Genomic DNA, 24,059 nt, shown 5'->3' with positions numbered 1-24,059 from the left:
AGAGGGGTGTGTGGTGCGGTGGGCGGGGCTACGCGCGCGTCAATCAGCGGTGCTACAATAGCACGTGTGGCGATCATGGTCGCAGAGCGGCTCGGTGGAGGAGACGCAACTGCAGCTGATGGGAGGGAGAGAAAGAGTGGAGTGGAGAGACCGGTACAGTCACCTCACCGCTCACCTACAGCTCGTTTTTTACTACAAGCACAGCCGTCTGTCTGCAACCTGAGCAGCCTTTAATAATGCACGGGGAGGTAAACCGAATATCAGCGCCTGGGCACTGAATTATGTATCTTACCGGTTACTACAGCACCGTACCGGAGAACAGGAACCTGCAGCTGTCTGATCGGCGGAGAAAATGTCACACTATCATTTCATCAAATGCTGTGAGTAACGAGCAGGGAGAGCGGCGTCTTTAGTTACATGCATCTGACATGCATGATGTCATTTTAGCAATGATGTCATTGATCAGCGATTTCATTTTGTTGGCCATGGTACTGTAGCTTGAGAAGCGTGACCTAGAAGGGAGAGAATGTGTATGATGATTTATTGTGTGTATCGATACAGCTGCATGCAGGTCAAGGCGTTTTATTAAATAAATGCATGTGCATGTTCAATGCAGGTTCACCGTTTGACTAAATTCAAAGCTTCCTATGCATCGGTGGCAGAGCATTAAGGTTTTTTGGAAATGAATCAGATGACCGTATATGTGCATATGTGTAAAGTTCTAGCAGGATGCGGCAGTGATGTAAAAGTTGACCGGTGACCGCTGCAGGTGTGTAGGGTTCTCCTGCGGGAGTCTGCCTGCTTGGATGCAGACTGCCAGCCAGCCTGCGTGTCAAAGCCTGACAGCCTCTGCAGAATTCCTCTTTATGTGTATTTGTGGTGTGTGTGGTTTTGCACGGCTTAAAAAGAGAATGTGTCAGGAAAGATAATGGAGAAGGATGGCGAGAGCGAAGCATTTTCGAAAAAAGCGGATGGAAGGTGGAGTAACGGTGGATGGGAGGATGGAGATGCTGATGTGGGAGAAGGGGATAATCAGGAAGTGTTTTGTAGCCAGCTGCAGATAAAAGGCAGTTGTTACAATCATCTGTTTGCCACCCCTTTCTTTTCATCTTTATTCACCCTTCATCTGCATTGGTTTCTCCTTTGTATGTTTTAGTGATTTGAACACACACCCACACAGCCCTCTGGTGCAATCGCTAGCCAGATTATATTATGCATTTGCTCTATAATTTTTTGTTTTTTATATTTGACTTATTTAACCTAGGGTTGTCATCACCAACATTTTAATAGTTAAAATTCACACGCAGTACCGGTTTTTAAACCAGAGCACAATCCAAAATGCTATTTACAACACTAGTTTATTGTAAGATTAGATATTGAACTATTACGCTATTAAAAGGATAGTTCACCCTAAATTCTGTCATGAATTACTCTCTAGTCGTTCCAAATCTTTCTTTGTTTGGTAGAACACACAGGAAGATACTTGGACGAAGGAATGCTTGTTACCAAACAGTTCTTGGAACCCGTTGACCAATAATAGGAAAAATTACAATGGTAGCCAATAGTGCCCCAGAACTGTTTTCTGTCCTACATTCTTCAAAATATCTTCTTTTGTGTTCAATAGAACCAAAAAATTTGTCCTGCTATTATAGTCAATGGGGTCCAAGAATTGTTTGGTTTTAAGCATTCTTCCAAATTTCTTTCTCCGTGTTCATCAGAACAAAGACATTTATACAGATTTAATACAACTTGTAGGTAAGTAAATGATGACAGAATCTTAATCTTTGAGTGAACTATCCATTTAACAATAAACTTCAATAATGCAATGTAGCGTTGAGCATTTATCTATAGCTCTGTGGCAGTGTGCCACTAGCATCACCAAATGGAATTGGATAATTCCAAATATGGATGTGACCTTTTCAGGCAAAACTAGAAAAATAAGCTCTCCGACCTCTTACCATTTTAAAAACCCCTTTCAACTTTTTCCTGCGCACTCTTTCTCTGTCCTCCTGATATGCACACTTGCTTGACAACAGAATGACAAGTTCCGAAAGTCTGCGCAGTGCTTGCTACATGTGGTGATTTTGGTTATATAACTTCATAGCATATAATTCATATTTATATGCCCCAGTATTCAGTAAATGACAAATGTTTTTGGAAACGGTGAACACATTCATTTGTGAGTCATTCTCTATAGCGGTCTCACAGCAGAGAAGATGCGGAGAGACATGATCCGCTGGGTCGTAGCCAGACCTCGTGCTCAGATGCGCAGGGGGTTTCAGCACCCAACCCAAAAAAGGTCCCGTTTCTTTACATAAATAATATTTTTGGCGGCGCAGTGCATGCCAGTCTGCTTTGCCACTACCCATATAACCAAAATGGCATGATCCACATTGCACAACACCTCTGCAAAGATCCAACTGAGAGATTGGTAGTCGAAACATGCTCCTCCTATTAAAATCAAATCTTCAAGTATTCGGGGTCAACCCTAGTATTTACTTCCAATATGTTGGACCATTTGTTTATATTTTCCTAAACCCCTCTTGACTGAGTTCAGACATCATAAAACTATAAATCTATGCACAAAGTTTCTATAAAAAAAACTTTGAAAGATTTCTGTGAGTTATAATGCACAAACCAGCAGCAATAATATGCACCAAGTGGAGAAGGGATGGCTCTTTACAGAACATAAAACAGTTCAATTTAAAATTTCATATGCCCATTTATGAGGAATATGGCCTGTTATGCATGTGACAATTTTGAAAGCAGCCATCGCCTGAATATCATGCTTGAAAATGGTTTGAAAACTTTAGGAGAGACTTCATATTGGTATTTATACCACCAACTATGTGCTATCAGTATTGTAAAAATCTCTGTAAAAACTTTATTTCACGGTAAGGTTGACATTTGCATTGCCCAATTGCAAAAAAATTGTATTTAGGTTTCTTGTAAACTTCCTATAACTAGAGTTATGAACGGGAATACTCAAAAGCAGGCAGATATGAAGCCAGATAAAAATTGACTTTGCACTGTGCTGGACATCCCTAGTTTGTACCTCTGTGAGTGCTTGGACAGAGGGACATTCACGGTGGCCTGTGCCAGAGACAAATAGTGAGAGGACGCACAAGGTCGCATACTCCGTTGCAGAGCCAGCAGAACCCTGTGTGTGTTACCATACAGCGTATGTGTGGCGATATGCGTGATTTGTGCTATTCAGTTTTGATATGTAGTAAAGGAGACAAGTGCAGGCATATGAAAGTTTTGTACGTCCAAACATGTCTGATCCCATCAGTGGAAAAAAAGAAGGAATTTTTTGAGTCAGCGCACTGTTCATAGTGTTGCGTATGTTTGTGTTTTAAAGATAAAGTGAGAGTGCTCTCTGTTTAATTTATGCCCTCTTATTCCCCTGCCTCTTATATTAACAGAAGCTCAGGAGATATTCCAGTGTAAATCAATAGCTGACTGGAGGAAACCTCACTCATCTCCCTCTCTCTATCCCATGATTCCTGTCATTCATTTCTTCTCCGTACCGCACACTTCCTGCCTCATTCAGTCACACATGAGTGGCATGTTTACAATCTCGGAATCACTCAGAGGTGTCATCAACTCCAGAAGCCGTGACACACTGTAGGTGTGTCTGAATATAAATACTGTATAATTTAGGTTATATATGACAGTAAACAAATTTGTGTCCCAATGTTTGATTGTATACTTTTGTGACATGTTGAGATGCTCTCCATGTTGAACTTGACCTTGAACTGGTTGTGCTTTAAACCTGAACAACCCTCTTAAAATGTACATTAAGTTCTGTCCGTTTTTTTATTTCTATTGGAAATATGTCACATCATGGAATAAAATAGTTTGCGACTGCCATTTTTACCTGAAAGAGGATTGTTCTGTTACAAATTTCAGGATGCGGCTGAGGGTGGGCGGTAATGTTTGACTTAATACATTCCTCTTTAAAGCAGTTATGGATTTTCTCAGCGGGCCATAAAGAAGCCAGCGCGACTCAGGCAGCGTGAAGAAAGTCAAGAAAAATGGGGCAAAAAACTGCTGGAAAAGGTGATGATTGAATCAGAATCAGGAATGGAGAGAACAGCAGGCGGATGCGACTGTAAAGTGGCTGTAAGATAGAGAAGAATGAAAGCTGATGGCTTTTTAGACTGGCAGGGCGTTGAAAGAAAGCCAGCAGATAAAACAGAAATACAGAAGTTCATTTCTGGTTCATCCAGTCATGCTGGGACCAACAGTACTGGAACATCCCATTTGTGCCTGTTGTCTTATACTGCTGTTCTACTAATGTATGAAGCCAAACTGCTTTCCGTCTCACTGCTGGATATTTATTTTACTAAAACGTGCAAATAGATACCTGTAGAGTGTAATTCTGTCCCTAGTTATTTTTGTTTCTTATTAGCATTAGATTTGATTCCACACCTGAAGTTAAACATTTAGATATCAACCTGTATGGTCATTTAGCATGCTTATTGACTTAAAAAAATCTATATTTATGAGCATTGTTTTTTGTATAAATACACATTTTAATAAATCAGAAAAACATGATTCTATGTTTATTACCATAGCTGAACTACATCATGGGTAAACTCTAACTATAATGAAACTATGGTTAATTTGTGGTACCTGTGCATTTTAATGCAAATCCTATAGTTAAACTATGCTTACTATAGTAAAAATATTGTTCATTTTCATGAGGGCTTTTATTGAGATATCAGCAGATCACGCAAGGCGTGTACTTTTCTTAAAGTATGCACACAGGATTTTCAAATTTGTATCTATTTGTTTTGTTTCAGATCCGATTCCTAGCCTTTCGATTCTGATTGCAAATTAGAATTGATTTTCCCAGTCGCAACCCTGTAAGCATCCAGATGTACAGTTGAAAGAAAAAGTATGTGAACCCTTTGGGCTTACTTGGATTTCTTCATAAATTGGTCATAAAATGTGTTCTAATCTTCATCTAAGTCACAACAATAGAGAAACACAATCTGCTTAAACTAATTCCGCACTAACATTATACGTTTTCATGTTTTTATTGAACACAACATGTAAACATTCATAGTGCAGGGTGGAAAAAGTATGTGAACCTTTGGGTTTAATAACTGGTTGACCCTCCTTTGGCAGCAATAACCTCAACCAAACGTTTCCTATAGTTGCAGATCAGACCTGCACAACGGTCAGGAGAAATTTTGGACCATTCCTCTTTACAAAAGTGTTTCAGTTCAGCAATATTCTTGGGATGTCTGGTGTGAATCGCTCTCTTGAGGTCGTGCCACAGCACCTCAATCAGGTTGAGGTCAGGACTCTGACTGGGCCACTCCAGAAGGCGTATTTTCTTCTGTTGCAGCCATTCTGTTGTTGATTTACTTCTATTCTTTGGGTCGTTGTCCTGTCCATCCTCTGTTAAGCTTCAGTTGGCGGACAGATGGTCTTAAGTTTTCCTGCAAAATGTCTTGATAAACTTTGGAATTAATTTTTCCATCGATGACAGTAATCCGTCCAGGGCCTAAGGCAGCAAAGCAGCCCCAAACCATGATGCCCCCTCCACCATATTTCACAGTTGGGATGAGGTTTTGATGTTGGTGTGCTGTGCCTTTTGTGCTCCACACATAGCGTTGTGTGTTCTTTCCAAACAACTCAATTTTGGTTTCATCTGTCCACAGAATGTTTTGCCAGTAGTGCTTTGGAACATCCAGGTGCTCTTTTGCAAACTTCAAACGTGCTGCAATGTTTTTTTTGGACAGCAGTGGCTTCCTCCGTGGTGTCCTCCCATGAAGTCCATTCTTGTTTAATGTTTTCCTTATTGTAGATTTGTCAACAAAAATGTTAGCATGTGCCAGAGATTTCTGTAAGTGTTTAGCTGACACTCTAGGATTCTTCTTCACCTCATTGAGCATTCTGCGCTGTACTCTTGCAGTCATCTTTACAGGACGACCACGCCTAGGGAGTGTAGCAACAGTGCTGAACTTTCTCCATTTGTAGACAATCTGTCTTACCGTGGACACATGGACATCAAGGCTTTTAGATATACTTTTGTAGCCCTTTCCGGCTTTATGTAAGTCAACAATTCTTGATCGTAGGTCTTCTGAGAGTTCTTTTGTGCGAGGCATGGTTCACATCAGACAACGCTTCTTCAGAACAGCAAACTCAAAACTGGTGTGTGTTTTTTATTGGACAGGCCAGCTTTAATCAACACATCCAATCTCATCACATTGATTGGACCCCAGGTTGGCTGACTCCTGGCTCCAATTTGCTCTTAGAGAAGTCATTAGCCTAGGGTTTCACATACTTTTTCCACCCTGCACTATGAATGTTTACATGTTGTGTTCAATAAAAACATGAAAACGTATAATGTTTGTGCAGTATTAGTTTAAGCAGACTGTGTTTCTCTATTGTTGTGACTTAGATGACGATCAGCACACATTTTATTACCAATTTATGAAGAAATCCAAGTAAGCCCAGAGGGTTCACATACTTTTTCTTTCAACTGTACTTGAAAAAGACGTACTTAATTGTTTATTCTCCATGTACAAAAGAATGATCAGTTCCTATTCATCTCTGTCTATGATTTCTCTAAATTAAAATGTCAACCTATTTCCTGGCATTTGCAAAAAGTCTCTTTCAGCCAAGAATGAAGATCAGATGTTTCAAATTTGTGGATGGGGAAAGACTCTCTCAGAAATATGAGCGCAGTCCTGAGATTATACTGTATGTTGTGCCATTCTACTGTTCTACTGTCCCACTGTCCTACATATCTGTAGCTTGCTGATAGCAGGCAGAGGGTGGGATGAAAGCTCACAGCTCATTATCTATGTCAGTGTTACTGCAGTCTTGTTTTTGAGTGTGCGTTGTGTTCGTTACAAGGATTTCAACACTGCAGCACTAAAACAGAGCTGTGGGAAATCCTACAGGGTTTGACATTGCCATATGTTTGAAGGTCAATGCACAGAGTTTAAATCTTGCTTTGGAACTGTAGCAATTATAGCATTTATGGAGTCTTTAAGTCATCTTAGAATGCATTTATGACATGAGCAGAAGTGGCATCCTGCTTTCTTAATTATCGGTATGAATCTCTGGAATTTCTTTGTGTTGCTGAAATCAGAGTTGGAGGGGGTGACATTTAAAGAACAATGGCAGAAGCTGAATTGTATCAGGCATGACGATGTAAGGTAATTGTTGTATGTTTTGTGGGTTGTTAATAAAAACTAGTGATGAAACCAGATTAAAAAATCTGATCATGAAGTGAACACCTCACATAAATGGCAGCCCAAAAATGACAAACAAATTAAAAAGCATCAGATACCTAAAATCTGATGTGCAATCTAGAGTCAGTAAAAAGGGTTTTTAAAAGGTCTAATCCATTCAAATCAATGAGCACACATGATGCCGCAGGTACACAGGAACTCCGTTGTATCTGCATTTATGTGTAAAGATGTAATCCGGTTCTTCTGGGGCTCGTGTGGTGGCTTCTCCTTCTAGCGTTCCAGGGAAGAGACAAAGAAGAGGAAATAAGGAATTGTTTTTTGGGTAATTGGAATCTTAAAGGACAAAAGGGTTTTTTAACTGCAAAAGCTTAGTCTGAAATGTCTTTAATCTTCACAGTTTTATCAGAGCAGAGAGCCTGAGTCAGCAGGAGAGAGAGAGAGAAGTCTGTTCAGAATGGAGAGAAAAGGATCAGAAGATTTGAAGGATGAATAATTATTTTTCTGCATCCCGTTCCATTGCAGATACAACTGAAAGATGTTGAATTAGTGGAAAGGTAGTAAGAGATGAAACTGATTGTACTGCATATTTAAAAAAAAAAATAGCATTTGGGGCACCTGAAAAATATAAAATATGTAAAATATAATTATTTCCTGTAAAAATTAAAAAATGTTTGCAATTAGATTCTACCGTATTTCAAATATAGGCAGTTTAAAAAAGATCCTGTAAAAAACTGAAAATTCCGGCAGCTGTGGTGACAAAAATCTACGTAAAATCCTTATAGCATGTTGTTCTTGTAAATTTGCAGGCTTTTTTTACCGTTTTTTTTTTACCGTTTTTTAAAAAATAGGTAAAAACCCTGTTAAAAGTACAGTTTTTGAGCATACATGGAAAATTTATAAAAAATTGTTTTTTGAATCTGTTGTGCCTATGTGTTGAATCATCCTATTGACATCACACAAATGTATTTCACGAGTTCGCCTATGCAAAATAATAATGATGGCGGTAGGGGGTAGATGAGATATGCGTATTTGGCGTGCTGTACAGGGAGCGGGCTCAAAACTCGCCGGTTCCTTCCGGACCCAGAACACTCTCCCCCTGATAGGGGCGAGTGCACCGAGCCCGGAAACGACAAGAGATGAGCCGGGGAGATGGGTGGATGTTGCAATACTTTGGGAGGGCCTTTTTGACTTTTTGAATATAAATGTTTGTTTTACCTCTCACAGAAGCATTCAACAATGAAACAATGATATTATTTTAGGATGTCTTTTCTGCTTTACTGCTTCTGCTTACTTGTGGTTTGGCATCAGCTTTTGTCTGTTTGCCTGCATCTGTTTTTGTCTTTATCTGGAGGCTGTTTTCAACTGAACTTTTTCTCAAGTTCATATATTCCATATGTCACTTCATTTATCATTCTTAGATTGTTTGGTATGATAACAGCCTAACCCCTCCTCCCACCAGATCATATGCAAATTGTGTTCTTCAGTGTCCGTTTCAACAGGTGTGATGCTGTTAGCAGATTGTTATCTCTCTCAGAGCAGATTGAATGCATCCGTCATGCTCCCCTTTTTCTCCACAGTCTGTATCTTTCAATGCCCACGTTAAGAAAAAGGAAACTGTTTGTGTTCATCACATTGCCAAGGGAAGGATGGTTCTCTTTGGGTTCTTCATCACACTGTTTGCTTTATTGAAATGTTTTCTTGGTGCATTTAATTTTTTTAGATTAACAATTTTTTAGAAACAAAATGAATAGAATACTTTTGTTTTGAGTTGTTTGGTGTTTTGGGCTACTCCAATGTAAGCCATGGCTCTGAAAGACGAGTCATTGTCACTGAAAAATGTCTTCTCCACGCCTCTACGGAAACCCAAGGAGGTTCAGATGTGGTATTCCAGTGGTGTTCCATTTGATGTGCTAGAGAGCAAATTAGATTATTTAACATTTCACTCACAGCTATAAATGGTCCCAATAGTCTGTTACATTAAATTGCCTTTTTAAGTGTTATGTGTCTGACCTCTTATCTCCTTAGAGACAAGAACTTGAGGTTAGAGCAGCAGAGCGATGGTTACAGTGACAATTAAGAAGGTAGAAATATTCTTAAATTTATCATAACAGAATCTTAACTTTCTTAGTTACTTTCACTTGACATATTCCATTTAACCATTATATCCCCTGTTGATTTTGTCACATTTTTTTTTGTGTCTTCATATATTTACAGTATGGGTTTGTTCACACGATGTCGGAACTACCATAATCCGTAAAAAAAGTTAATAACTCAAAATTACCAATTGTAAACTCAGAATTTTCTATGAGCTCTGACAGAATGGCACCGACTTTGAGTAAATGTGGTTAGCCTGTAATATTTTGGTTAATAATTCATATAATTGCCCATTTAAATGTAGGCTTATGTCATAATGCAAAATGAATGTGATAATTATTAAAAACATACAATTCAGTGTTGCCATAGCAACACATAATTCTGACAATGTGAACAGTTTAGACTAGAAACCATTGTTGGTCTCTTTTTATTTTTGCAACTACACATGGCGTGAACACTTCTCAATAGATTTTGTCAACAGAATAGAATAGAATAGAATAGAATAGGAGCTTTGATTTCATGGTCAGTTCTACTAGATAGAAACAAATTATATATCAGCACTTCTCTTTATTAGAATAATCATGATTAAACGTTAGTTATAAGGAATGCCAAAGTAATCTCAGAGCATTAAAAATGTACCCAGAGAAAAACAGCGGAAAAGACCTTCCTCTTTAGTGTGTCTACAAAGGGAGACTTTCAGACTTATATTTCCCTGGTCGAAGGGCTTGGTGACCTGAATTATCTGAGTAATTACAGCTCGGCCTGTGAGAAAGAGAGCGAGTCATCCTTTTCGCTGGCGTTCTTAAACTCGGCCTAGGGGAAGGGGATTGATGCGCCGTGATTTGTGTGATAGAAGTGGTCACATTAGCAAGGTCAAGAAAACTCCTTGAAATCCATACAAACTTTTTAGCTGCAACTTTAGGGCTCTGAATCTCTTCCTAATGCGAGCTTCACTCTTGTGTGTGTCTTTCTCATTCTTCTCTCTGAGAGAGATGGGTGGTGAATGAGTTCATAATGTATGATGTGTGCGTCTGGCGCAAGCTCAGCTGCAGGCTGGAGATGAAACCGGGAATGACTGAGCAGCTGCGGCAAATGAACCTTAAGGAGTAGGGCGGCTAAATTGACTCAAACGTTTCCAGCCCTCAATTATTTATCAGAGTAAAAATTTCCTTTTAAATGGAAATGGCGATACGTCCACTTGTGGCATTGAGCGAAACACTGATGTTTCCGGCACAAAAATGTTAATGACAACACTGCCGGGACCTTTTGACTAGTGTAGTTATAATGGGACTTCCCATTTTTTTTCTCATTTCGATGACAGTCTTCCACAACATTGAAATCCTATTTACCTTTTGCATTTTATGACATTTTTTTATTCTAGCTGTTGTCGTGAAGATTCACTGATGGTCATGTTTGTTTTGTGTGTGTTCACCCACTCATGCTTTTTTATTAACAGAGAAAGAACAGAAGACTTGGTTGATGTTTATTTCTCCACATTTTCATAATTAACCTTTATTGCATTGCATTCATTTGAAATGAATGTCCTACAGTAACCTACAGTATTTCTCTCAGCGGGTGCAATTTGCACCTTTATTTACAACCCCCTGCAGATCCCAAAGCATTTGGCCGGCACTTCTTTTGCTGTACAGTGTGTATAAAGAGAGATTTGGCTTGTTCCACGACAGCGTAGGAGAAATGCAGAGTCATGATAATTATGTCTCTCTACCGCTGTGTGTAGGGTGAATCTCGGCTCTCTCAAGGTTAAACAGACATGCTATTCAGCAGCATTTGCCAGATAAGATTTAAATGGACTTAGCTTTGCAGAATACACAAACCTCTCTGTCTGGGATGGGTTTTGTCCTGGTTTTAGTGTCAAAAATATAGCCACTACGTTGCACGACTTAAACATTCAAAAGCAGCCTTAAATTAAGTTAAATCATATTGACTTTCATAGTTCTCCTAATTTAAATGATAATAAAGTTGAAAATGTTTAAACTACATTTTTTAAACGATACCAAATGCAACCAGATTTTTAAAGTCCAGTGTATGAAGTTTAGCGACATCATTTAGCTCACCCCTCCCTTTCAAAGCACTACGGTGGCTTACACAGAACTAAGATGTCGTCTTGATGACATTTTCGCTTCTTTGCCAAAGGAGATGTATTTACGTAATAATTCAATTACAGTAACTCATTACTTTGTTACTAGTTACCTCCAACGCTGCTGAAGACTTAGCTTTTTGTGCATTTCTGTCAATAGATCCTCCAAAAAACGACACATTGGACTTTTAAAGTAGTCATATGACATGATTAAAACGAATATTATAATTTGTTTTAGATGCAATTCACTATGTATACACGATTTAAGGTTAAAAAGTGGTGCATTTTCCACATACCGTGCATGTTTGTATCTCCAATTTGCCCCGCCTCTCTGAAACGTGCAGATTTAACAAAACTCATAGCTCTGAAAAGCGAGGTATGCTATGATTGGCCAGATAACCAGTGATTGGTCGAATACTGCAAGCCTGTGACGGAAATGTAACGCCTCTTACCATATTTGGAACATCAGGTTCCAAAGCAATTGTACTGAAAGTACTGACTTGCGTATACATTTGGATGGTCTTAGTCAGATCGTACCACGAAGGCCTTTAAGGCAGTTCTGGGTGAGCATTTGCTTTTAGATAGAATGCATGTTTTGTTCCAACGCTTACATTTTTACAATTTTGCATGTCTAATACATGCATGCGCAACTTACTGTATAACACACCAGAGACACAGAAAGACACGTCTTCGCGCCATATTACCCCTTTAAGTCAGTTTAAAAGTGATTTGAACTTGATTTAACTTGAAAGTATACACCACCCTTTAACTGAAGTTTTCCAGTTAAAATAGGTGACTTTTTTACAGTGTGTCTATAATATACATACTCAATCCACCCTCACATCTTCTCTGTTTGCCCCTTCTAGGTTGTTTTCAGCTATGTAACGTGTTCAGGCAGAACATGGAGATAGACCAGTGTCTGCTGGAGTCTCTGCCGTTGGGCCAGCGTCAGAGGCTGGTCAGGCGCATGCGGTGCGAGCAGCTGCGGCTCTACTATGAGCGAGAGCGGACGCTGCAGAAGCAGAGCCTCCCCAAGCCCCGGTCCTTCCACCGCAAAAAACAGAGGGTCAGCTTTATGCCTCCAGAAGTCATCCAGGACGCCATCATACGACACGATGATAAAGAGGGTATGTGATCTAATACATTACCACTCGCATTTTACACTCGATGTGTAACCTATTTTGTGGTAAAATCATCTATAGAGAGAATTGAATCAAGTAGAAAATGGTAAAGCACATGTAATTTAAATATGTACAGTTGCACACACCACTGGTAAAATAAACATTGATATACAGATTCTAGTTCTGCCCTCAGATTCATCTGTGTATACAGTACAAGGGGTCTTCAGCTACTTTTCTTTGAGGGACAGATTCCAAAAGTATAGATAGGGGCCATTTTTTTACCATATCCTCATTTCTTCTGTTATTTAGTATTTCTGTTATTTATTGCATTTTGTTCATTCTAAACGTTACTTATAGGTCATAAATTAAAACATGCACACAAATATTAAATCCAGTATTTGTGACTTTTCATGAAATTTTATTGAAAGGGATATAGTCTTTTTAATTTAATTTGATATTAGAGCGTTAGTTTAGTTCTGTTAATTTATTCTCCACCATTCCATCCAAGATGTGGGTGGCATTGTTTTTTTTTCAAGAAGGTAGCCTACTTATGAAGACATTTGGTTGAATTAATGAAAGTCAAATCAATGAAAGTCAAAAACTGTACTACACTCGGCAACAAAATAATCCCTACCCCTTGAAGTTATACTGCCGTATTATAAAGCGAATCAATTGATCCGTGCAAAAAACTGAACACTATTTTGGCATCTTCGCGTGAATTCCAATCGCATTCATATACCCCATCTTCTGTAGTGCGTGTTCTGGAGGCTGATGAACAGCTGTTTTTCGTAAACTTGGCTGTTTAAATCATACATAATGAATGCAGTAATAAAAACAACACAGTTTTTCCCTTATCTGAGACAACAGTTCACGTGGTGTACCCTTCCTGCAGTTACTTTTAACCTTTTAAAGACTTTTCTGTGATCCAATGACATAACGAATACATATCGTAGCTATTTGTGTGTTGTGAGTTTTGTAATGTACTGTGTGTGTATAAGAATTTGAGAGAGAGTTAGAGAGGTTCGGCTTAGTTTCACCGGCGTGCTGGTGAAAAGGCCAAATTAATTTCCAGAAAGGCAAGCCGTCGCACGAGTTGCCATTAGATGCCGGGTATTAGATCATTCCTCAAGCTGATTATGGGCTAATATTCAGAGAGTGGTGCCGCCCCTGGGACAGGCAGAAGTAATCTAATCAAGAGCTTGCGGGGAAAGGGGCTCGTGCGAAACAGGATGACAATCGCAGAGTAGTCACCTTCTGCCACCATGAGCAATGGCGCAGGCTAAATGAATTCAACCCAGGTGAACTGTTCCTGTCTGTGACTTTGCGGTAGGGAGTGGCAGAGCCGTTCGACTTATTATTATGATTAACCTGAGAAGCCTCTAATTTTTTATGTAGTGCCAAGCTTCTGAGGAGAACATGAAACTTTTTATTTCCCACTGTTCTGTTTCATTTTTCACTCATATAAATTTCTGGATACAACATCATTATAAACAACTGTTCTTCACTGATGATGTAATCGAAGTTCTCGTGTGAGGAAAATCACTTCCTCCATCAATTACAATAAAATCGAGATGAATAAAATAAAAAAATGCCATTTAATCTTTCTTCAGGATTTATTGTTTTTGATAGGTTCTTGTCAAGTTTGGTTTCGGTATCCAGTGATGTTTTACAACCTCCCGAAACCGATCCATCTGTTCTTTTTGTCTTCATCTGTGCAGCTTTTCGTTACAGCGGTCTTTAAAGCTTTTCCCCTCTCAGTCCCTGCCAACCAGTTACCCAGCTGTCTGGGTAAATCTGTGTCAGATATCCCAGCAGCCTTTGCAGGTCATCGTGCATCTGCCTTATTGGCTGTCAGCCGGGTTCAGCTGGTCCCCGGCACCAGCTGGTGTTCCTGTGGCAACGCCTGTTGGAAACATGGCACCTTTGGCTGAAGATGAATGACAAGTTTAGCCCACCTACTAAACACTAATTACCAAACTGGCAGTGGCGTTGCTTTTGTTCTGTTCATCCACCCAAACATGATCAGCGTCCTGTGGAAATGCCTTTTGACCAGTCTGTGACTCAGAATATTGATTTCTTATGGCTCCATGCCTGTGTTTTGGTTAAAGGCGTCAGTGTTGCTTGGCTACTGGAGATAACACAGTAAGTGTTAGACTGTCAGACGGGCTTGTGTTTGTGTCTGACTTTTGTCTGTTAAATCAGAAGCTAGGTGCAAGTTCATTAGCCTAACCTTACAGACACAGGCAGATACTTTACAGTATCCTTTATACTTTTCTTACACTGGTAAATAGGGTACAGAATTACTATGTTAACTTATTTTGAAAATATGCACAGTGTTTGGTCAATGTAAATTGTGCCATGTCTTGTGTGGTGTTCATGTTTTAGTTACTCAGTCAATGTTTGCGGTTTTATTGGACCCACACCATTATTTTTCAATTAATATGCATAAAAATGTAGGCCTTTCCAGATATTTACTTTATCTCAGTAACAAGCAACATAGACAACATAGCAGGTACATATTTGTCATTTTACCTCTCTTAAATCTTTCTGAAATGAAGGTGCTGTTTGTTATTGTAATAAATTGTATAAAAAATTAAATAAACATAATGTGGGTTCAAAGTCTTGAATAAATATACATATTTGATGTTGAAACACTATGTGTGAATTCATGCTGATGTTTGTTCTCTGTATGAAAACCTCACAGTCAGAGTTTCAGCATAGTGGATTTAAATGCAGAGATGATATTAGCCTCAGGCTATAATATCCCACAGGAACACTGGGAATGTTTTTGGATCTGTCCCTTATTGTCATTAGGATATAATCCTTTTCTGGGAGTCTGGGAATATATGCAAATGACACAATCAGAAGTTCAGGGTTGTCCAGAGGTCAGCGAGGTAGAGGCCGTGTTGGGAAAAAGGTAGAAGGGTGATATTTATTTGTTTTTGTTTTTTTAAATGGCACTATAAACAAAAATGAAAGATGGAAATTCTGTCAAAATTAACTTACCAAAAGGTAATATGACTTTTAAAATGTACACTGGAATGTGGTCATGAAAAATAGAGAATAAGGCTTTCATACCTTAAATGATGCAAAAGAACAGTCACATTTTCATATTTCCCTGATGTGTTTGTAAAGCATTCATAGAACAGCACAGATTTTATTTCCATGCATTCACTATCTGTATCATCGTTAATAGCGTTGCACGCCAATGAGGTTTGATGGACTGTGTCTAAACGATTTACTCGGTCACATAAGCTCTCGGGACCCTTTCGTAAAACAATCACTTCTAGCTGAAATCACCACAAATAAGCATTCGATCGTATCACGGTTCAGCTCTGATGAGTGGCACCTCCTCAACTGCAGATGTGATATTCTGCATTTATGCAGCGGTGAGCGTTGAGGCGTGAGAGAGATTGAGTTCACACGTCTGTGATACCGAGGCACAATTACATTACACACTCAGCCGGGTATCGCCCGTCCGGTCAAGCGGCTTCTTAGCGGTGAACTGAAGCGTTGCATTTTCATGACATTAGCTCTGGATTTGATTCTTAATGAATCTCAAATGGAGACTGACAATCTTTCCTCGGCTGGCATATGGGTGTAATTGAAAAAATAAATAACAGGGCAAAGTTTCAATTGCATGTAGCTTTTCCAATTATCATATCACAAGTGGACGACGCCAAATACAGGCGAGCTTGTCCACTTTCGACCACATCCATAGTCAAAAACTCACCTCCTCTTTTTCTTTTGTCAGCTTTCAGATCATGTAAAAATCTCAATTTTTTGAAAAATTGACCCATAAGAAGTTTTTTTGTCCAGGGTTAAAATTGTGTTAGCTTACTGTAATAAGGCCATTTATTTGTTACACTAGCAAAACTTGCCCACTTGACCAAAGCACATCTTAATTATAAATAGCGCTAAACTGTGTTAATTTGAACATAGCTACTGATCAGAGATGTTCACAAGCACAGGTTGTGGATTTCTTATTTTTATTACACATTCATGTGACCTTTAATCTTAAGGCCACAGCGTAGTGGTAGCGCCACTCCTTTATGAAATTGTGCAGTGGTTCTCCCTAAGTCTCAGCAATAAAGGTGGACTGTCAAATAATAATACAATTTCTTTCTTTCCTTGTAATCTCATATCTGTCACTATGCTATATCTTATTAAAGACTAAAAACAGTGACCGGCATATGATAGTAGATCCAATATCAGTTTCTTCAGTGTAGTTTGTGCACAAAAAACCTTTGATTATGTGCATGCACCTGCATGTTTGTGCACCTGTGTTTGTGTTTGTTGTCCTCCAATCTAATTTCCTTAACTTGATCAGGTCCTGCTCGAGCGGGAACACAAGCACATGGTGCTCTCAGAATACAGAACGATGAAATCAATTCCAGCCGGATTGCTTTATGTGCTGTTTCTGAATGCTGATAGAAGCTGTATGTGCCGCAGGTCTTAGTCTGTTATTGGGCCGGTATTGAATGTTATTTTTAGTGTCAGTATGATAAATCTTATGAGACTCACACATATGAAGGTGGTCTCACGCGAGGGAAAGTCTTGGACCTTCTGCGGGTTATTTATTTTTATGCACAAATAATGGTAATTTTACACTATGTGTTTATATAGTTTTTCAATTCACGTTTCATTTCCATCTTGTTGCTTTATGAAATGTTGTTAGGAGTCAAAACCAATTTAATATATTGTGTGATATGTTTATGGGTGTTTCTGCAACTGTGGGCACTTTTAAAGCAACAATGAGGCATTTTTTCGACCTTAAAATAATCTCTCTAAAATGATTTTAGTGGTATGACAACTCTTAACTGGACGATTTTTACTGCCGCTTCTACCTAAGCAGCCCTCTATCTAACAATAAGATGAAACAATCTAGTTCAACGCAAGTCTCCAAACAATCACAATGGCAGAGCCAACAAATAAAACAAAGAGGAAAAGAGAGAGAGTGATCGACACGAACACAAATCAATAGTTACTGGTTCAAAATTTATAACCGTAAGGTAGACTAGAGATAATGTAATTTTCCAGTCTCAATAGCTTACGTATCATGATCTTTGACACAAATTTAGTGTTATGCTTGTAAATGATGACTAACAATCCACAATAAATGATTTATGGTCAAAAGTTGCTGATTCCTCAGTTCATGCACGTAAACTAAGGTTATACGTATCTATAGTTACTATGCTATGCACTATTTCAATAGTGAGTTGAGTGTAAGTTATTGAGTGCACCTACTACACAACATCTGGTCGCGAGTGCGCTTCCGAAAATATAACTACAGAAAATCATTTGTGTTGGTTACTAAACACATTCACGTCCATGCGTTGTGTTTTGGATGACTGCAAATGTGTTATGTAGCTAACGTTAGCAAGTTTGCTGCTATGTAGCTAGCACGCTATGCGCTAATGGCTAACAAACTTGCTGCTACATCAGAATCTAATTTGAGCTATTAGTATAGCATGTCCCAGTAGTATACCCTGTGGGAGGCAAAAGAGTGCTTTAGTACATGCACAGTTTATGAAGTGACATGATGTAACAGCGGTTTCTGATAAGTCAACAAATTCACGTATATTGCGCTGCCCGTGTGGAAGCTTATATGGCGACAGTATTTACGACATTGATAGAAGACAATTGAGCTTATCAACCACATAGGGGGACCATACACCAAAATATCTCGTTGTTGCTTTAAGTCCCAGCAGTGAAATTTTACATTATGTCTTATGACGCTTTATAAATATATTCACAGTGTCACCACACACCTTAAAACAAATATAATTGATTTATGTGATTTAATATAAAATAATAATAGCCAAACACCGATTATGTCCCACAACTCTGGTCACAATAATAACATATGTAAAATAATTGAATTATTGAATTACAAGTAGATGTTATTTCAAATAGAATTGTATAATATACGTATTAACTTACAGAATCGTAAATGTTTTTGCGTATTTTTCTGATCATTTTTATAATTTTATAAGGTAAATGTGCCTGTCCCACACTTTTGAGTCCTTACCGCAACAATGGAAAATGGCTTTTATAATGAAGTTTTATCAAATACAAACAAGTCTAGTTTCTATGGAAACAGAAATTACCACATGAGCAGATTGCTGACAGATTAGGCCACCTCAGCCACAAAAATTGGTTACAGCACAGATTTTAACATTTGGTTGCTCAAATACCCATGTGAGATCTCTCTTCAAATTTGTAAAGCATTTGTTTTATTTTTAGTGCATGATTTTTCATAGTCAGTTAAGTGCCATTTTCAGGATTGTCACATCCAAAACGCTACATATTATTCATAAATTGACACATGAAAAAATTACTATTTTATGTTGTATAAAGAGGCATCTCTTCTCCATTCATTGGGTATTATTTCTTCAGGATAGTGCATTTTATTTTACAGAAATCCTATAAAGTTTGTCATCTCCCAAAAAACGTGTCCTTTTTTTGACACATCCATAACGCATGTTTATTTCCTGTTTCTTTAATCATTTTTATTTTCATAGACTCTATCAACAAGGGTTCAGTAAAATATAAACAGATGGTTCAATATATTCGTAACAAATTCATTCTCTGAGCATTTTTATGTCACGTCCATAACGCAAAATGTCACGTCCATAACGCTGGAATTGCCCATAAGGTAAATATAATATAATCTGTGTCAGTATGTATTGTATGTCCTTACCATACACCTTAGTATTTCTGTACTTTAAACTACATTTTAAAAATAAATTTATATTACTGTTTAATTCATGTATATTTAGATGCAAAGAGTAAAAACTAATATAGCAGACCTATAGCTGCCCATTAGCTCCAATAATAGCAAAAATGTCATTTCCGCAACATGTCTTTACCGCAGCACATTTTCAAGGTTTACTGTATATTAAATTAAAAATATAAAAATAAACATTTTCAAGATTAAAATCTTAACGACTTAATTTATGTGACCTTATAATATGTTTTTAAGACTCTGATGATTAAAATTGAAATAGATTTTAATCATTGATTTAATCTTTATTTTGGACAGTCAAAAGTGCCGTGGTTGCAGAAACATCGTTATATATATACTCTGTATCATCCTATAAATGCCTTCTATTGGAAAGGTTATGTTTGAAGTATTGTTATACTTAAACTGACATAAAGTTGCTAAAAAGGATCTTATAATCTTTAAAAGCACATCAAGTAAAATCTCTGAGCCTGAGCCTGAGACATAATTCACCTATTCTTCGCTTTGCACCAAAGATAAACCCCACAAGGTCAAAAAAATAAATGCTACCGCAAGGCTTCACTCCCCTCACCGCTCTTTGCCACATGGTAAATGCCACTGAACTGTTATATTGTTCCATCCCTGAAATGCAAATTCAAGACGACCGCAAGTCCCCATTAAATTGACAGACCAAAAGGTCAAAAAACATCCCTGTAATGCCTCATTGGAAAGATTTCTTGAAGTTCAAGAGACCCTGTTGTTGCTTTAAGGAGGAACTGAGACTGAAATGCTGTGTCCTACTTTTGAAAATCTCCGGAATGATGCAACATATCATGGTCATGTAGTCTTTGGCAGGTGGTTTTCAGAGGAAACATAAAATGGCTGTCAGGATAATAGAGTAATGACAGAGCTCTGGGACGGAGTGAATGAGAGCGTTTACAAACCCTGCACAGCCTACCGTTTCTGCAATGCGCTGTACCGCACGGTGTCACAGGACACACATTTGCAAGAAATTACACAGATGGAAACACTGAAGCTCAATACTCAGACACTTTTGACTATGTTTGTTGGAAACGAAACATTTAGTGTGGGTTTAGAGTAGCCTACCACTGAAAATACAATCCAGTACACTTCTAAACATTCTTAAACATCCCTTACAAAAATGAACAATCTTTTTTTTTGTGGTACAAGTGTAGTAACCATGGTTTTCTGATGCATTGATTACTTAGGGCCAAACCATTGTTTTCCTACAGTAACCATCGTTTACTATGTTCTTTACAGAAAACATAGTTTTCAGAACCATGGTTATTTTGTGATAACCATTGTTTTACTACAGTTACCATGGTACATTTTTGTAAGGGATTGAATGAAAAAAAAAAAGAAACCTGAAGTTCTTGGGTATCAAGATCACTAGACTGTGTCCACTGTAACTGAATGTCTTGCTGGACGTAGAACGTGGTATGATGGCATGCTGTAAATAATATGAAATTAAGCACCTTTTCATCCCCAGTGATCCCATTTCAACCTCAACATTCCCCCAAACCCTTCCTTCTTTGAATCTTGAGGCACGTAATTCTCTCCTAATCAGAAAAACATAGCCATGCCTCCAAAGGACATTTTGAAAACATGAAGCATGTATGCTTGACTGGAATTCCCAACGGATTTCTGTCAGAGACAAAGATAAAACGCGCTGTGCTGTTTTTTAAAGAAGAAGACGATTCGCTGAAGAGATGGAACGATGAAAGTCTTGACAGTGGAACACTGAGGAACGTGAGGGAACAAATGAGAGAAATGTGATGAGAGGACCGAGAGATGGGAATAGATTTGCACTGGTAGAGTAATCCAATAAAGAACGCCTCAGCTCAGTGGTGATGGAGGGAGATGAAATTAGTGACTTCACGGTGTCCTGCTTTCATAAGACAATATTGTATTGATAGTCTTAACGGTCTGTTTCTGACTTTCTGGAAAGAGTTTGGATGGTGGATAGATTGCTAAACCCATGGATTTAGGTGAAGCCACCAAAAGTGGTCACGCAGCCATGTTGGTTGGTATGCCCAACTGACAGAGGGCTTCATTGACTATCAGAAAGTTCAAAAAACAATCTAAAATATTACCAATTTTACTACGAATTTTTACAGTGTGTTTATCCCTATTTTATAGCATCTTTACGTTGCAGAATCCCTTCTAATGGGTGTTGCTTGTCAGAAGAATGACAAAATGGATCAAATGCACTCACGACACTATAAAGCACCCACGAAAATGCATGAAATATGCCAGTTTCTCTTTGTGAGATGCACAAAACCCCTTTTGAGCAATGAGCATGTTAAAATGCTTAGTGTAGCATGAAGCATGAGCACTATTCTTTTGCTGCCTCGCAAGCACTTTTGTTTCTGAAAATGCAAGTGTTTGGAAGAGAATTACAGAAGGCCAGACCAGACTCTAGCTGTCTCTGTCACACTCAGACAAAGTGTTGCCAATGGTTGTCTACACTCCGCGTGAATGATTTAATATGTCTGTTTGTGGTGCCACTGATCGAATTCTAATCTCTGAAGACATCATTTTGTTGTCTACAACACTAATACACCCTCTCCCATTAGCAGTATGCAGTATCTAATATGATCCAGGGCGTCTACATTGCCTGGATTTTAAAGGCGCCTGGCTTCCCTTGCCAATTATGTTGAGAGATAATGGATGACACCTGTATCTTTCTTCAGACTATGATGCACTATTGTAGAATGTTATGCAAGATACACTCAGGCATTTCATTACAGTGGATTTGATTATACCTGAAGAGCTCAAAGCACAATGGAACCAATTTTCCAAACCATTGGGACATTGTTCGATGGGAGGGTTTGTTTTATATCTGGCACAGGATCCTTGATGACAGAATTCAACACTTTTCCTAAAACATCACCCATGCTAAGGCAATAGAAGGTCCAAACCTCTTCCTACCTACTGGAAAATAACTGCTGGTTCACCCAGCATGGCAAAGCTTGTCAAAGCTTGTTGGTGTTTATCTGGTTTCAGCTGTGGGGGCAGCTGGTTTTAGCTGGGGGGTCCCAGCCTGACCAGCTAAAACCAACTTGACCAGCTAAAAAAGTGGCCAAAACTCCCCCAAAACTAGTCTGCTTCACCATTCATTTTTTTAAATTCAGGCTGTATTTTGTTCCCTATTCGGGATAGTGCCGTTTCCCATTGACTTGTCACTTATCAGCGTTCCCCTTTTTAATTTCTAATTTTCTAGTATCTTGCTCTTCTCCTCCCCTTTGCCGATGACTGGTTTCCATGGAAACGCCACAGATGGTTCCTACAGCTGTTTTCTCATGTTGCCGTGACAAGTTTGATTTCACTCACTCTTGCGCCCTACATCCAGGAAATGCAGCAGATTATCAAGTACTTGGAGGGAAACACATATTAGCCTTATCACAAAATCGCCAGCATAGCAAATTCCAATAAAGTGAGCCGTCCAAATGTTGAGATAACGCCACACAGAACCCCTTTTCATCCGAGCATTGATATTTTAAGATCAAAGCATAAATGTCCTAGAAGTCTGAGCCCTTGTAAATGTTCTCCTGTGACACTATATCATTTTGGCCTAAATTAGCCAAAAATGGTTCCCGGGAGCAATACTTGCTGATGTGAATGTAAAGAGCAGGTGTTGCAGTACAAAAGTACTGATTCCAGTCAGTATTATAGGCTAAGTGTATCTGCTGACCTCTCTTTAGTTGTGCTCTAAAGCAGCTTGGTGTGTGGGTTGGTCTCTGGTGCTTCTTCTAATGCCTGCACCATCTGACCATCTAACAGATGTGCGTATCAGTCTCTATAGCTGCATGTTAGAATGCGCTGGTTGTTTTATCTGCCATTAGCTGTTGCTCTGTCCCCCAAAGATCAAGCAAAATTAACCCATTGTCTTCACGGTTAAGAGGACCATTTTGTAAATTGTGGTTGTCAGCGCTCATACAGACATTATTAAGTTTACATGTTGTAGTGTGGATGAGGAAGACGGAGACGTTTAAAAACGATGATGCATTTTTTGGGCATGTGACGCGGTTGTTTTTGGTGCTCTCCAGTTTGATAGCGTAAATGTCAGTTTGTGCAATTTAGAAGACAAAATATAAATTGCTCGCAGTTATTGTTTGGCAGTGGGGCTTGAAGATAGAATCGCTTTTGCAGCTTTATAGTCTTGTGTTACCCGCAGAAACATCTCTACCTCATCGTCTGTCCATAAAAAAAACAGCTGCATCCCAATTCGCACACTATCCATCCTAAATAGTATTCGAAAGATAGAATTAGTATGCCCCAAATCATAGTATCCTGAAATGAGAATTCTCAAAGTAAAAAGTGAAAATTCGGAGTGTGAATCCATGGACACTTTACGGCTAATATTACCCACAACTCACCGCGAGATGGGAGAGTTTAGCTACGCTACACTGTATAAATGAAATTTTATAAAATATACTTCGCTAAATTAATAATTATAAGTATACAGTAAACATTACATACGAAATAACAAATTAATAAATACTTAAATGCAAGTCAGAGCTGTATTTTGATGTTTGTGACAGTTAAAGATCATAGCGTCGTCTAGGCAACAAAACCACTTCTGTTTTGTATTAGTATGTCCCAGTGTGTGAATACAGTTTTGCACGGCTCTAAAATGTTTGGATAACAAAAACAGTACACACTTTAAGGGCATATTATAAGTGGACAATTGTGACACAGCATATGTCTTTGCTCCATAGTGCGGCTACATAATAAGGCCGAAAGTCAATAAACGCCTGACAGAAATGACAGGGGTTGAAGTG

General features: G+C 38.6%; 1 protein-coding gene across 5 annotated transcripts in view; it reads left to right on the top strand.

Moving 5' to 3' along the window:
- myo16 (myosin XVI) overlaps positions 1 to 24,059 on the top strand; it is a 158,896-nt gene that overhangs the window by 26,521 nt on the left and 108,316 nt on the right. For 4 of the 5 annotated variants that reach the window (XM_056754900.1, XM_056754899.1, XM_056754903.1 and 1 more), the window contains exons 1-2: positions 149 to 380; positions 12,276 to 12,536. In XM_056754900.1, the coding sequence (XP_056610878.1) occupies positions 353 to 380; positions 12,276 to 12,536 (289 nt within the window). In that variant the 5' untranslated portion in view covers positions 149 to 352. Of the gene's footprint in view, positions 1 to 148; positions 381 to 12,275; positions 12,537 to 24,059 lie in introns of those variants that run through there. The other variant, XM_056754901.1, reaches the window with a different exon arrangement.

Source organism: Triplophysa dalaica, chromosome 8, assembly GCF_015846415.1.
Source record: "Triplophysa dalaica isolate WHDGS20190420 chromosome 8, ASM1584641v1, whole genome shotgun sequence".
Taxonomy (NCBI): domain Eukaryota; kingdom Metazoa; phylum Chordata; class Actinopteri; order Cypriniformes; family Nemacheilidae; genus Triplophysa; species Triplophysa dalaica.
The sequence above is the reverse complement of the archived record's forward strand: the minus strand, read 5'-3'. Positions and strand labels throughout refer to the sequence as shown.